The sequence below is a fragment of the Neoarius graeffei genome, chromosome 17 (assembly GCF_027579695.1).
Source record: "Neoarius graeffei isolate fNeoGra1 chromosome 17, fNeoGra1.pri, whole genome shotgun sequence".
Classification (NCBI taxonomy): domain Eukaryota; kingdom Metazoa; phylum Chordata; class Actinopteri; order Siluriformes; family Ariidae; genus Neoarius; species Neoarius graeffei.
This window is the reverse complement of record NC_083585.1, coordinates 25,161,815-25,176,888: the sequence shown is the minus strand read 5'-3', so window position 1 is coordinate 25,176,888 and position 15,074 is coordinate 25,161,815. Positions and strand designations below refer to the sequence as shown.

Here is a 15,074-nt window from a genome sequence, read left to right as displayed (position 1 = left end):
CATTTCTTGACACAGCTTTTCAAAAAATCAGGAGGTGTGTTTGAAAGGGTGCAGTTCTTTCTGCTGTCATATTCAGCTTTGAATAAGATGTAAGGAATAAAACATGTCAGGAGGTATTGCTAGCAAAATAATCCATGCCGGGGTGGTTTGATATAGCTCAATGTGAAGCATAGTGATCTTGAGAGACTTGAGAGAAAACCTGAAAGCTACTGTCAGGATCATTATATTATAGAACTTATGTATTGCATTCATAGCAACTATACTAATGTGTTTTACTGGCATTTATTGAATAAAATTATCGTATTATAATGTATTAATCAGTGTAAGTCACAGTCATTTTTGTGTGTTTTGAGACATACTGTATATTGCCTTATAATAATAATGACAAACTATGTCTCCCATAGATATTTAATTTGTTGCCGGTGACAACGGTATCGGATTACCCCTATCTCGTCAAAGATAATCTGGAGTGCTTGTATGTTAGACATCGACGGGCTGTACCGATTGACCATGCTTACAATACATTAAAGGTAAATGATTGATTGGTTGTAAAATGTTGTATAACTGATGACTGAAATGTATGTGTCTGAATGTTAACACAACATACCTACAATATAAAATCAATCATAACAGAAAATAGTATTTACAAAATATGCCTTTAGATTTTGTTTCCATGGAGCCTAATCTACCCCTGACATGATATAGCTAGGTGATGTGGGGTACCTGCTGATCATTTTATGGTCCTGTCTATTTTTGACTAACAGTGATGTGTGCAAAAATTAATTTTGGAGGGATTCATTTCTGCAATTTTTGCAATTAAAATTGCAAGATGTGTGACCCACTCATGCTTTTTGGGTGGATGAATGAAAGTGTCATGTCATTGGAGACGATAGACAATGTAATTACTGGAAGAGTTTTATTTACAAACATGCTGGCAAACAGATCGCTGAGGCATTTTGAGTAGAACACAACCATCTATGTACTGTCAATGATCGTGACACATTAAAAAGAAAAAAGCATACGATGGTAAAATATCCACTGGTTGGCAAGATTTGAATCGTGCTACATATTTAACTGACGGTATGCAACTCTATGGGCAGGGAGTAGCTCAAGAAAAAGCATTAATTCTGGTCCATTACGGTTATGAAATTAGGTTACCTTTGCAGATAACTGTTTCTGGCTGCATCAACCTGCTGTTTCAGCTCATAGCTAGCTAACATTAGCTCTGTATGTGTTCATCAATGAGTGAACTCTGTTCAAGAAACCATAGTCAAACAATGAAAGAAGATGAAAATATATCATTTCCATGCCTAAAAGAAAAAAATAAATTTGCTTTAACAGCAGTTTAAAAAAAAAAGATTGTCTGATTGATATGCCAGCAGGTTTTAGCATTGTCCAAAAGTAATTTGGAGTGTCATCATACCACTTGACATCTGAAAGCCAGGAGCTCATTCACCCCCAAGAGCAAACTGCGAGAGAAAAGAATTTAAAAGTTAATATTGTGTTCTAAAGCCAAGCAATCGCTTTTCACAATACACACTAAGAGCTGTTGCTGAGGCTTCATTCAGTGTAAACCATCTCCTAGCCAAGTACAAGAAGACCCACTGATGGTGAGTTTTTAAAAGAAACGATGACTGTCACCACTGACACATTATTCACAGTCTGTAAAAACAAAGTAGACATAAAAATGGCAATTAACAGTGTACCTATTGGTCCAGCAATGGTAGTGAGAAGAATGGAGTTGGTATTCAAGGATATTCATGATCAGATTATCAAGGATTTACAAATGCTTTTTCACAAATGGAAAAATTAAAGTCCAAGTACTGCACACGTCTGCTTGATAGACACCTGAACATTAAGTTGGCAGGCTCAACCAATGCTTCAAATTACAAGGCTTTGCAAAGATTACAAGGATTAAGAGAGTTCAGGCACAACTATCACATTGAGTAAATGATTAAAAAATATTTACACTGTGGCACTGTACATGTTGTCTTTTCTAGGTTGTCCATCATTTTCAATAATGATGCTTTGTGTTTGCACAATTAATCTGTTGTGGACTCTAATGTGGCTGTGGAGTCCAATTCTTGAGCCACATGAACGTTCACAGTGAGGGCAAGTGAACTGCCCTGGCTCAGCTGGTGTGGCAGCAGCAGCCTTCTGTCGTGGTCAAGCATCAGCAAGGCTTATTCGCTGGGCTTGCTCAAAGCTGTCGTGGGCTTGTCTTGTCAGTGCACACCAACCAACTCTGTCTTGTGCACACTGCTCCAGCTGCTTTGGAGTGATCTTGGCATGGGCGATGTTGGCCTTCACATAGTCCTTGAATCGATTGCAAGGCCTGCCTCGATTTCGCTTGCCAGTGGAGAGCTCACTGTACAGCAGGTGCTTTGGCATCCGTGAATTATCCATGCGGATGGTGTGGCCAGTCCATCGAAGCTGGTTTTTCAGGATCATGGCTTCAATGCTCGTGGTCTCTGCTCTATCCAGGACCTCCAAGTTTGTGACCTTGTCCTGCCATCAGATGCGAAGAATTGACTGCAGGCTATGCATGTGGAACTGTTCCAGCAGTTTCAGGTGCCTTCTGTATAGTGTCCATGTCAAGTCAAGTCAAGTCAAGTCAAGTTTATTTGTACAGCGCTTTTAACAATAAACATTGTCGCAAAGCAGCTTTACAGAATTTGAACGACTTAAAACATGAGCTAATTTTATCCCTAATCTATCCCCAATGAGCAAGCCTGTGGCGACGGTGGCAAGGAAAAACTCCCTCAGACGACATGAGGAAGAAACCTCGAGAGGAACCAGACTCAAAAGGGAACCCATCCTCATTTGGGCAACAACAGACAGCCTGACTATAATATTAACAGTTTTAACAGATATAACCCTCAACTGTCCTCATGGGGCCGTCCTTCACAGGAGTGGGGCGATAAAACTCCGACCAGACACAGGGCACCAGGATGGATCAAGCAGGTCCGAGGGGCAGAAGAGGCCAGCATCTCAATCCCAGGATCAACATGTAACTCAGAGGGACAGATGGGGGGGGGGGAGAAGAGAGAGAGAGAAAGAAAACACGTTGTTAGGTATGTCCTAAAAATGACAAGTATTAAATCTGTGTAGTAGGCTCGCAGAGACGAGAGTCTTTACATCAGGCATAACACACAATGGCATGTTAATATGGTAAAAAATATATCATGACCTGCTCTGGCTGGATGCTTGATTGGGTGATGGGAGCACACTCCTCAGCAATGATGAGATGCAGATGGGACCCTTAGGCCTGGCCAAGACAATTCAGTTACATTTCACTGGGTCTGGGACATGCGACAGAATGTCTGACGGCCGATTCCCTGCAGGCTACGATAGCCAGTCGAGGTCCCCACCGTCTCCACCAAAAGATTTCCTGTTGACTCCATGTAACTCAGAGGGACAGATTTGGGGTGGGGAGGGGGAGAGAAAGAAAACACAGGTGGTTAGGTATGCCCAATGTCACCTGAATAAGTAGGAACAGTATACATATTGCACCGAGTACAAGCAGGGACTCCGGCAACTAACTATGACAGCATAACTAAAAGGAGAGAGCCAGAAGGTAACACAGGCATGAGGGAGCCCCGGGACATAAAGCAGCCAGCCACTACACCGTCAACAAACTCGAGTGAGCAAGCGAGTGGGGACTGACAGCATCCATACATCCCAGTTTACCAAAACACTCTATGTCTGAGGACCCTCCAGATCTACTCCTTTACCTCATAAACACCATTAACAAAAGGCTTGACTAAACAGATATGTTTTCAGCCTAGACTTAAATGCTGAGATTGTGTCTGATTCCTGAACATTACTTGGAAGGCTGTTCCATAACAGTGGGGCTTTGTAAGAAAAGGCTCTGCCCCCTGATGTAGCCTTCACTATACGAGGTACCAGCAGATAGCCTGCACCTTTTGATCTAAGTAGGCGTGGCGGGTCATAGAGGAGCAGAAGTTCACTCAGGTACTGTGGTGCGAGACCATTTAGTGCTTTAAAGGTCAATAGTAGTATTTTATAATCAATACGAAATTTGATTGGGAGCCAATGCAGTGTGGATAAGACAGGCGTGATGTGGTCATATTTTCTAGTTCTAGTAAGGACTCTTGCTGCGGCATTTTGAACTAACTGGAGCTTGTTTATGCACTTATTGGAACATCCAGACAGTAAGGCATTACAATAATCCAACCTGGAGGTAACGAAAGCATGGACTAGTTTTTCTGCATCATGCAATGACATTAAATTTCTTATCTTTGCAATATTTCTGAGATGAAAGAAAGCTATCCGGGTGATGTTATCAATGTGAGTTTCGAATGAAAGACTGGGGTCAATAATCACTCCGAGGTCTTTTACTGCTGCACGTGAAGAAACAGAAAGGCCATCCAGAGTTACTGTGTAATCAGAAAACTTACTTCTAGCTGTATGTGGTCCTAGCACAAGTACTTCAGTCTTGTCAGAGTTAAGCAGAAGGAAATTTATAAGCATCCAGTGTCTAATGTCCTTAACACATTCCTCAATTTTATTAAGCTGGTGTCTCTCATCAGGTTTTGCAGAGACATACAACTGTGTGTCATCAGCATAACAGTGGAAACTAATACAATGTTTACGAATAATATCGCCCAGAGGTAACATATATAGAGAAAAAAGCAGTGGACCCAAGACAGAACCTTGTGGAACACCAAACTTTACCTCGGTACGTCTAGAAATATCACCATTTATATCAACATACTGATAACGATCAGTTAGATAAGACCTGAGCCAGGAGAGGGCCATTCCCTTAACTCCCACAACATTTTCTAGTCTATCCAGAAGAATGGAATGATCAATGGTATCAAATGCTGCACTAAGGTCAAGCAACACAAGTAGCGAGACACAGCCCTGATCAGACGCCAACAGTAGGTCGTTTACTACTTTAACCAGTGCTGTCTCTGTGCTATGATGAGGTCTAAATCCTGACTGATACATTTCATGGATGTTATTCCTATGTAAATATGAGCATAACTGCTGTGCCACAGCTTTTTCAAGGATCTTGGAGATAAAGGGGAGGTTTGATATTGGCTGATAATTGGACAGCTGACAGGGATCAAGGTCAGGTTTTTTAATCAGGGGTTTGATAACTGCTAGTTTAAAGGATTTGGGTACATAGCCAATCATAAGAGAAGAATTTATTATTTTTAGAAGCGGTTCAATTACTCCAGGCATTATCTGTTTGAATAGATGTGTCGGTAAGGGATCTAGTACGCAAGTTGAGGCTTTTGATGTAGAGATTAATGAAAGTAATTCAGTTTCTTTTAGGGGAGTAAAACATTCTAACTGATGATCTGATACAGTTATATTGTTAACTACAAGGTCACTTTCATTGTCTAACCTTAAATTAGTAGTTTGAATTTTTTGTCGGATATTCTCAATTTTGTCATTAAAAAAATTCATGAAGTCGTTGCTACTACATACTGCAGGTGTGCATGTGTTGATAGTGGACTTATTCCTGGTTAATTTTGCTACAGTATTAAATAGGAATCTAGGATTATTTTTGTTATCTTCTATTAGGGAGGAGAAATATGTTGATCTCGCAGCACTAAGAGCTTTTCTATACTTCAGGAAGCTCTCCTTCCAAGCTAATTTGAACACTACCAATTTTGTTTGACGCCATTTACGTTCCAATTTTCGAGTGGTCTGTTTTAATGTGCGAGTGTCATCATTATACCAGGGTGCTAATTTTTTGTCTCTGACCATTTTCCTTTTTAGGGGAGCTACATTATCTAAAGTATGGCGGAATGTTGACTCTAAGCATTCAGTTGCCTGATCAAGTTCTGCAGGGGCTGACAGTGACCCAATCAAAGTTGACAGCTCTGGGAGATCATTTATAAAGCTCTGTGCAGTAGTTGACGTGAAAGTACGTTTAATACAGTAGCGTGGTGAGGTGCATATATTATTACTCAGACATATTTTGAATGAGATGAGACAATGATCTGAGATAACTTCAGACTGTGGAAGTATGACTATATTGTCTACGTTTAATCTGAATGTTAGTATTAGATCAAGGGTGTGACCACCATTATGGGTCGGTCCTATGACATTCTGCTTAATCCCGACTGAATCTAAGATGGACACAAACGATGTTTTTAAAGGGTCTTCTGGGTTATCGAAGTGAATATTAAAATCTCCGACAACTAAAGCTTTGTCTAAGGAAATAACCAAATCTGAGATAAAATCTGCAAATTCAGAAAGAAACTCAGAATATGGCCCCGGGGGCCTGTAAATAATAAGCAATGGAATTAACTGGGTAGACTTATTTTTCGAGGCTACATACATTATATGAGTATGAAGAACTTCAAATGTATTAAATTTATAACCAGGTTTGTGTGTTACACCTAGATAATCGTTATAAATAACCGCGATGCCTCCTCCTCTGCCAGTTAGACGAGGCTGGTGTATATAACTGTATCCAGGAGGACTCGCTTCATTTAATGCTATATATTCATTTGGCTTAATCCATGTTTCTGTTAAACACAGTACATTAAACTCCTGATCAGTAATGAGTTCATTAACCATTAGCGCTTTAGATGTAAGAGATCTAATATTTAATAGCCCCACCTTTAGATCAAAGGTGCTGGCAGCAGCTGTACAGTCAGTCTGATCTAATTTTATATTGATTAGGTTACTGGAACAAACTCTCTGAAAATTTCTACCTTTTTGTTGAGCTCGGGGAACAGACACAGTCTCGATGTGGTGGGCCCTGAGTGACGACTCTGTGCAGCTAGCAGACAGTCGGTTTAGCCTGTTCGTCTGCTCCCTGGCCTTGGCTCTGGATTGTCAGAAATTAACTAGGCCTGTTCTGAGACTATGACCTATGCTGCAGGAAATGAGAGCAGCACCTTCCCGAGTGGGATGGATACCGTCCCGCCCTAACAGGCCAGCAGTGCCCTCAAAATTAGCCCAATTATCTATAAAGCCCACACTGTTTTCAGAGCACCACCTGGACAGCCAGCAGTTCAGCGACCATAACCTGCTGTAAGCTACATCGCCACGCCGCATTGGGATGGGGCCAGAGCATACTACAGCATCGGACATCGCCTTCGCTAATTTAAACACCTCTACAAAGTTACTCTTAGTAACCTCAGACTGACGAAGGCGTATATCATTAGCTCCTGCATGGATAACTATCTTTGAGAACCTGTGCTTGCCTAGGACCCTAAGATTACCTGCTATGTCCGGCGCCCTGGCTCCCGGTATACACCTGACTAAAGCTGCTGGTGCCCCTAAAGGCTGAGCTAATTTCACGTGCCGTATGATAGAGTCCCCTATAACCAGAGCTCTTTCAGGTTTCTCAGTGGGTGCATCACTAAGGAGAGCAAACCTGTTCGACACGTGACGCGGAGAGGAGTGGTGCTCCCGTGGGCGAGCCTCAGCGGTAGCTTTGGCTCTACGCTTATGCCGCCGAGCCGTCACCCATTCGCCCCGCTGTAAGGGCTCTAATGCCGGAGTTGGGGGATTGCTAACTCCACCTAGGGCATCCAGACTTTCCCTAACAGAAACTACACTGTTCTCACGCTCACTAACCTGCTCTAAAGCCTGGACACGCGCTTCTAGCACTGTAATCTTCTCCATCAGAGAGCTAACTAATCTGCACTTATCACAAGTAAAGCTAATAGAGCTATCGCTAGTGACGGAGGAAGAATGACTAAACATCCTGCACTCAGCACACTGAACAGGCTGAAGGTGTGCCATGATGAAAAGATTCACGTACCTTAAATGAAGATCTGTTGATATTAAAGCAGATCAGATGGCCTCCGCTTGTGGACTTTACACAGGAGGAGAGAAAAAGAAAGCTTCCGGTCTCGGCGTTCTTCCGAAAAAAGAAAGAGAAAAAACCGGGAAAAAACCGGAAAAAGGAAAGCGAAAGTGAAAAGTACAAAAATGAAAGCGACAGTATAATCTAGTTTTCTATATATATATAATCTAGAAGAGCTCTGTTCCATGTCTCACTTCCGTATAGAAGACTGGAGAGAACAATGGCATTGTACACCTTGAGTTTCATGGACTGCCTGATGTTGTGCTGGTTCAACACATGGGAGCGCAAACAACCTAGTGCTTGGCTGGCTTTGCAGATCCTGGCACTGATTTCCTTGTCCAGGGTTCTGTCACTGAAGATGACACTGCCAAGGTACTTGAAGACCTCCACTGACTTGAGCTCTGTTCCTTCAATGGAGATCAAGGGAGGACAAGCAGTAGAAGCTGGGGCAGGCTGCACCAGAACCTCCGTCTTGTCCAGGCTGATGGTAAGACCGAAGAGACGAGAAGCTTTGGCAAATTTGTTGGCGATGAGCTGGAGGTCTGACTTCTTGTGTGCCATAAGGGCACAGTCATCAGCAAATAGCACTTCTAGGATCTTCTTTTCTATCGTCTTGGTCTTTGCACTCAGGCAACGAAGGTCAAATATGGATCCATCCAGCCTGTACCAAAGATACACTCCCTGATCCAGTTCATGGACAGCATGGCTCAGCACACAGGTGAAGAAGAGGCTGAAGAGAACAGGAGCCAGCACACATCCTTGCTTCATGCCATTGGTGATGTCAATCGGCTCCGATGCTTCTCCACCAGAACTTACTAGACCAGTCATGTCGTCATGGAACAGGTGAATCAGGTTCACAAACATCCTTGGACATCCAAACTTTGACAGGATGAGCCAGAGGGCCTCTCTGTTTACTGTGTCGAAGGCCTTGGTCAGGTCTATGAAGACAGCGTAGAAGTCCATATTCTGCTCAATGCACTTTTCTTGGACTTGACGAACTGAGAAGATCATATCAGTGGTGCTGCAGACTGGACAGAAACCACACTGTGCCTCAGGCAGATTCTCTTCTGAGATGTTGGTGATCAGGCGGTTGAAGATGACACAAGCCAAAATCTTCCCAGTGATTGATAGAAGTGAAATGCCTCGGTAATTGCCACAGTCAGCCTTGCTGCCCTTCTTGAACAGCAGGATGACCGTAGTGTCCCTGAACTCTTTAGGCATGTCTTCTTCCTCCCAGATGCTGGTGAGAATGTTGTGGAAGGCTTCTAGTGCTACTGGCCCAAGTGACTTGAAGAACTCAGCTGGAATTCCATCCATTCCTGGTGCTTTGCCTGAGCTGGTCTGGCTGATCACTTTCTTGACCTTGTCCATGGTAGGGGGGAGGTCAAGGCTGTCCACAGTGGGTCTCTGAGGGATCTGGTCCAGGACTGTGGGGTCGACAGTCAATGGCCTGTTCAGCAGGTTGCTGAAGTGTTCTCTCCACCTCTCATTGATGCTATTCTTTTCCTTCAGCAGAGTAGAACCATCAGTGGACAGAAGTGGTGTGGTGCTAGGCTTGGCTGGTCCATAGACCTCCTTGATGGCACGAACGAACATCTTCGAGTTCTTAGTGTCAGCGTAGCACTGGACCTTGTCCGCCTTTCTCTCCCACCACTCATCCATCATTCTGCAAAGTGCAGTCTGGGTCTGCCTCTGGAGGTTTTTGAAGTGATCATGCTTGGAGGTGGATGTCCTGTCGTTCTGCCACTCGAGGTATGCCTTCTGCTTCTCTTCTATCAGCTTCCCAACGCTCTTGTTGTTCTTATCGAACCAGTCTTGATGAACTCACACTTTGGATCCGATGGTGGGTGTCGCTGAATCCTTAGTAAATTATTTGAACTGGTCCCACTTTTCAGATGAGTTTCCAGTCAATGGTCCATGTGAAGTCAGCTTGTCATCCAGACTGTCAGCAAACTCGTTGCAGCACCTTGCATCCTTGAGCTTTGCAACGTTGAAGGCCAGTCTCATGAGTTTTGAATTCCTGCAATGTATTGGGATGATGTACGGTACAGTGCCAAAATAGATCTGATCAGATGATGGTTGGTCCTGTCACGGCATGGCTCAAACCATGACAAAGAGGAGGACACAGGGGTAAAGTTCAAATAATAATTAATTTATTATAATAACAAAATACAAGAAAAATCAACAAAATAGAATGCGTGAACAATGAGCTCGTGCGTGTTACATACAAAAAAAAAGAAAAACAAAAGGAAAGAAAACAAAAGAAGCTCCCACAGGAAACGGGGAAAAAGTGGTTTTAAGGACGTGGCAACACCGGGCCCAGGTGTCACCAATTCCCGGGATGGTCTGCAGCCACGCCTACAAGGAACACACATGCACACAAAGCAAAACAAACACAGACAAGGCCAGCAGACCATCACACCCCCTCCCACAAAAGCGGGCTCCCAAAATGGAGTCCCGCCCACCAGTCAGGGCTAACAAATAAACAGCCATCCCAACAAAATTAAACATAATAGAAATTAATTTAAACATTTAGACACATTAGACCAGCTACTATACAATTATCTAACCCTCTTAATAAATTCACAAACCATAACCTGGAGATGTTAATGTCTGTCCCACAGCTCAACACACACAACCTCTCCCCAACTCGGCAACCGGTGCACCTAGGAAGCACATTTAAGAGTACAGGAAGGGGCAAAAGGCAAAGAACTGTGAGAACAGAGAAGTCCACCACGCCTAGGGGGCCCTAGACAACGCGTCTGCCACCACGTTGTCTGTCCCCTTGATGTGGCGGATATCCAGGCAATAAGACTGCAGGAAGAGAGACCATCTGATTAGTCTCTGATTCGGACAATGTAAAGAACTAAGAAATGTGAGTGGATTATGATCTGTAAAGTCCACCATGCCTAGGGGGCCCTAGACAACGCGTCTGCCACCACGTTGTCTGTCCCCTTGATGTGGCGGATATCCAGGCAATAAGACTGCAGGAAGAGAGACCATCTGATTAGTCTCTGATTCGGACAATGTAAAGAACTAAGAAATGTGAGTGGATTATGATCTGTAAAAACCAATACAGGAGTACTACCACCAACATACACATCAAAATGTTTCAAAGCAAGAACCAATGCCAAAGTCTCCTTCTCCACAACAGAATAATTCTGCTGATACGCATTAAACTTTCTTGAGAAGAAGCTAACAGGCTTGTCTATGCCGCGCTCATCCTCCTGAACCAGAACAGCCCCTGCACCCACAAGACTGGCATCAACAAAAAGCTTAAAGGGACAATCAAAACGTGGTGCTGCCAAAACTGGTGCATCACAAAGGAGCCTCTTCACCTGTTGGAAAGCCACATGGCAAGCAGGAGACCAGACAAACCTTTCCTTCTCCCTCAAAAGATTAGTAAGAGGGGCCACAACTGTAGAAAAATTCTTACAAAAACTCCTATAATAGCCCACAAGACCAAGGAACCGCATCAACTCCTTTTTAGTTGCTGGTACAGGAAACTGCTCAACAGCCCGGACTTTTGCATCAACGGGACGAACCTGTCCCTGCCCCACCACCCGGCCAAGGTAGGTCACAGTCACCCTCGCAAACTCACACTTTGCGAGGTTGACTGTGAGCCTTGCCTCCGCCAAATGAGTGAAAAGTTCCCGCATCCGCTGCATATGAACATCCCAAGTGTCTGAAAAACACACTACATCATCTAAATACACCGCACAGCCTTCCATATCACCGACAACGCGATTCATAAGACGCTGGAATGTTGCTGGAGCATTTCGAAGCCCAAATGGCATAACTGAATAGGAATACAATCCCTTAGGTGTTATAAAGGAAGCAATCTCCTGAGCACGGTCTGACAAAGGTACTTGCTAGTAACCTTTTAACAAATCAAGTTTACTGACAAACTTCGCAGAGCCCACCTGATCTACACAATCTTCCATTCTCGGAAGAGGAAATAGATCAGGTTTGGTGACGGCATTGACTTTGCGAAAGTCTGTACAAAAGCGTAACGTGCCATCTGCCTTTGAAACCAGCAAACAAGGAGACGCCCAACTAGAGGAACTAGGTTCGGCTATACCATTCTCAAGCATATATGCAATTTCACTGTCTAGACATTTCAGTTTCTCTGCATTTGCCCGATAGAACCTTTGTTTTATTGGCTTAGCATCTCCAACCTCAATGTCATGTTCAATCAGATGTGTATGACCAGGTGTATCAGAGAACAAACAAAGGAAGCTATGTATCAGATCTATTAGCTCAGCAGAACGGGATGTGGGCAAGTATACCAGCAACTCTTCAAGATTAGCAAGGACCTCAGAGTTTTTCAAACGGCCAAGCAAGAGCGCCTGATCAGGCGCAATAACTTCATCCTCCTGTTGATCACAATAATTGGTGACCCAGTTAGCAGGTCCAGCTACACAAACTGCTTGTGGAACACTTACTTTGGAACCACAGGATGACGGATGGGCATAATAAGGTTTTAATAAGTTAACATGGCAGAGCTGTGTGCTCTTCCTACGCTCCGGGGTAGCGATTAAGTAATTCTGCTCCGTGACCTGTTTCACCACAGAGTACGGCCCTGAAAACTTGGCTTGGAATGGAGACTGAAGCAGGGGGAACAAAGCCAACACCTGATCTCCAGGGACAAACACCCTACGCTCAGTATTTCGGTCATACCATGACTTCATTTTTTGTTGCGCTGTACCCAACTTCTCTTTCGCCAACATACCCGCTAAATAAAGACGATGCCTAAACCCGTTCACATATGCAATTAAATTAGTTGAAGGAGTCTCCTCCCGCCAGGCATCTGCCAGGACCGCTAATGGACCCTGCACCGAATGAGCAAACACAAGGTCATTTGGGCTAAACCCTAAGCTTTCTTGCGTCACCTCCCTAGCCGCAAGCATTAGCCAAGGTAAGCCCTCCTCCCAGTCTCGACCCAACTCTGTACAATAAGACCGAAGGAGAGACTTAAGTGTTTGGTGAAATCGCTCCAATGCCCCTTGACTTTGAGCATGGTACGCTGAAGCCTTGTTATGCTGAATACGGAGTTGCTTTAAAACCTGAGCAAATACACGAGATAAGAAGTTCGACCCTTGATCAGATTGAATAATTTTGGGAATACCAAAAATTGAAATAAACTGTGACAGAGCACGAACTACTGATCTGGTTGTAATCGATCGCAGTGGGTAAGCTGCCGGATACCGAGTGCTCTGACACATGACTGTTAACAAGTAGTTCGAACCAAACTTAGAGCGCAGTAGCAGCCCCACACAATCAATTATTAAATGCTCAAACGGCTGACTAATTGCAGGAATGGAATATAATGGTGCCGGCTTTAGACGCTGATTTGGCTTATCGGTTAGTTGACATATGTGACAAGTCTTAGGCCCAATCCCAATTCTAATTTCTACCCCTCCCCCTCCCCCTTCCCCTTGGCCCTTCCCCTTGAAACTGAGCTACAAGGGATAGGGCTTGAAATTCAACCCTTACGTATTGGGATAGCCCTTCAACGATTGCATACGTCATCGCGTACCTCCGTCAGCGTTTACGTTAGCAAAACGCGACCAAATGCATCATTGGCTGCGACCAGCCACTACAGTCAGAGCCAGAACCAGAAATCTCTGCTGGCAGGGTGTGATTTGTTAACTAACACCACTGAATGGGATATCTTTGGCGCTTCGTGCACCACATCCGACAGAATGAGGTGTCAGAACACTCATGTAAACAATAAAAGCGAGAATAACAGAACAAAACGTACGCAGTCAAGCAACTGAAAACAAGACTCACTCCCAAAGCTTTTTAGCAGCAGCTTGGATTTCAGAAATCGCTGCTCATTCTCAGCTCGAAAGCGAATCAAGCGGCGTGTTTCCTCTGGATAACAACTTAAAACACGTAAATAATGGAGAAAATACATTTATGACAATCTTTCGCCGCGGGAACCGCCATCTTTCTGAAATCCGCATGAAATCTTGCTGAAATCCGCATGGCATTGTGGGAAATCACTCAAACCCCTTCGTTCGGAGTCAGCTCCAGGAAAATCTCCATTTGGAGGGGTACAGAAGCCCTACCCCTTCCCCTACCCCTCCGCGTTAACTGGGATTGGGATACCCCTACCCCTTCACGTGAACGCGCAAAATGGAGGGGAAGGGCCAAGGGGTTGGTCCAAGGGGTGAAATGGGATTCGGCCTTAATGTAGGCTGAGACGTCCCTTTTCATGCAAGGCCAAAAGAAATGTCTCAACAATCGATTATAAGTCTTCTTAACGCCAGCATGTCCTGATCCATCATGAGCAACTTTCAACACAGACTGACGCAACTTAGTGGGTAAGACAACTTGAAAAACAGGGTCCCCAACAAACAAATCTGTGTGCCAAGTCCATTTTCTCATCAATAGTGAATCTTGAAGAAAATATCCACAAACACTGTCCCGCATTTCACTTTCAGGTTGGACCAACTCATACAACCCAGCCAGCGAAGAGTCAGCTTGCTGCTCAGCAACCAACTCACTACGAGACACAGACACAGGGAAATAAGACAGAGGCAGTGAAAATTTCTCCAACAACTTACTCTCACCAGACTGAAGTGTCGGCTCAGACTCTGCCCGCATCATAGCACGAGTTACCGCACAAGCAGGAAAAGTCTCAGGAAAATTTTGTGCACACTCATCGAGTCCAGCTCTCAGCTGTGGCACAGGATCTACCACCAAAGCAGGAGAAACATCAGACCACAGTTGAGCACCTACCAAGCCATTGCCAAGAATCACAGAGATCTCTTCAATTGGCAATGCAGGACAAACAGCAAGTGCAGCCTCACCCTGAAACAAGTCACAATCAAGCATTACTTTGTGTAGTGGCACATGCATAACATTTAAACTCATTCCCTGAACTGGCACTAAACTGCCCAGTTCAGAATTTTCAGACAGAGGCAACACGTCAGCTTTAATAAAAGAGTCAAATGCCCCCGTGTCTCTCAAGATTTTAACAGGCACTTTTACATCACTGCCAACCATAGACACAAACCCCGTTCTAATGAATGGCAGATAAGAATCAAGTGCATTGACAGAGTGTATTAGCTGTGGCTTGCCATCAACCATATGGCTATCAACAGCAACAGGTTTATTAGAACATCCAGGTGCAGCCAGGCCTGCACCCTTAGGGAGCGAACCTGGAGGTGGCTTAGTATTACCAGACTTGAGCATGTAACAATCAGCTTTCCAGTGGCCACGTTTATGACAGAAATTACAAATCTTATATGCATTACCAGAACCA

At 44.1% G+C, this 15,074-nt stretch overlaps 1 protein-coding gene across 1 annotated transcript in view; it reads left to right on the top strand.

The window, feature by feature from the left end:
• LOC132864644 (alpha-2-macroglobulin-like) overlaps positions 1-15,074 on the top strand; it is a 64,961-nt gene that overhangs the window by 23,829 nt on the left and 26,058 nt on the right. Inside the window, exon 15 of the mRNA XM_060898057.1 lies at positions 405-530. Coding sequence (XP_060754040.1) covers positions 405-530 — 126 coding nt within the window. The remainder of the gene's footprint in view (positions 1-404; positions 531-15,074) is intronic.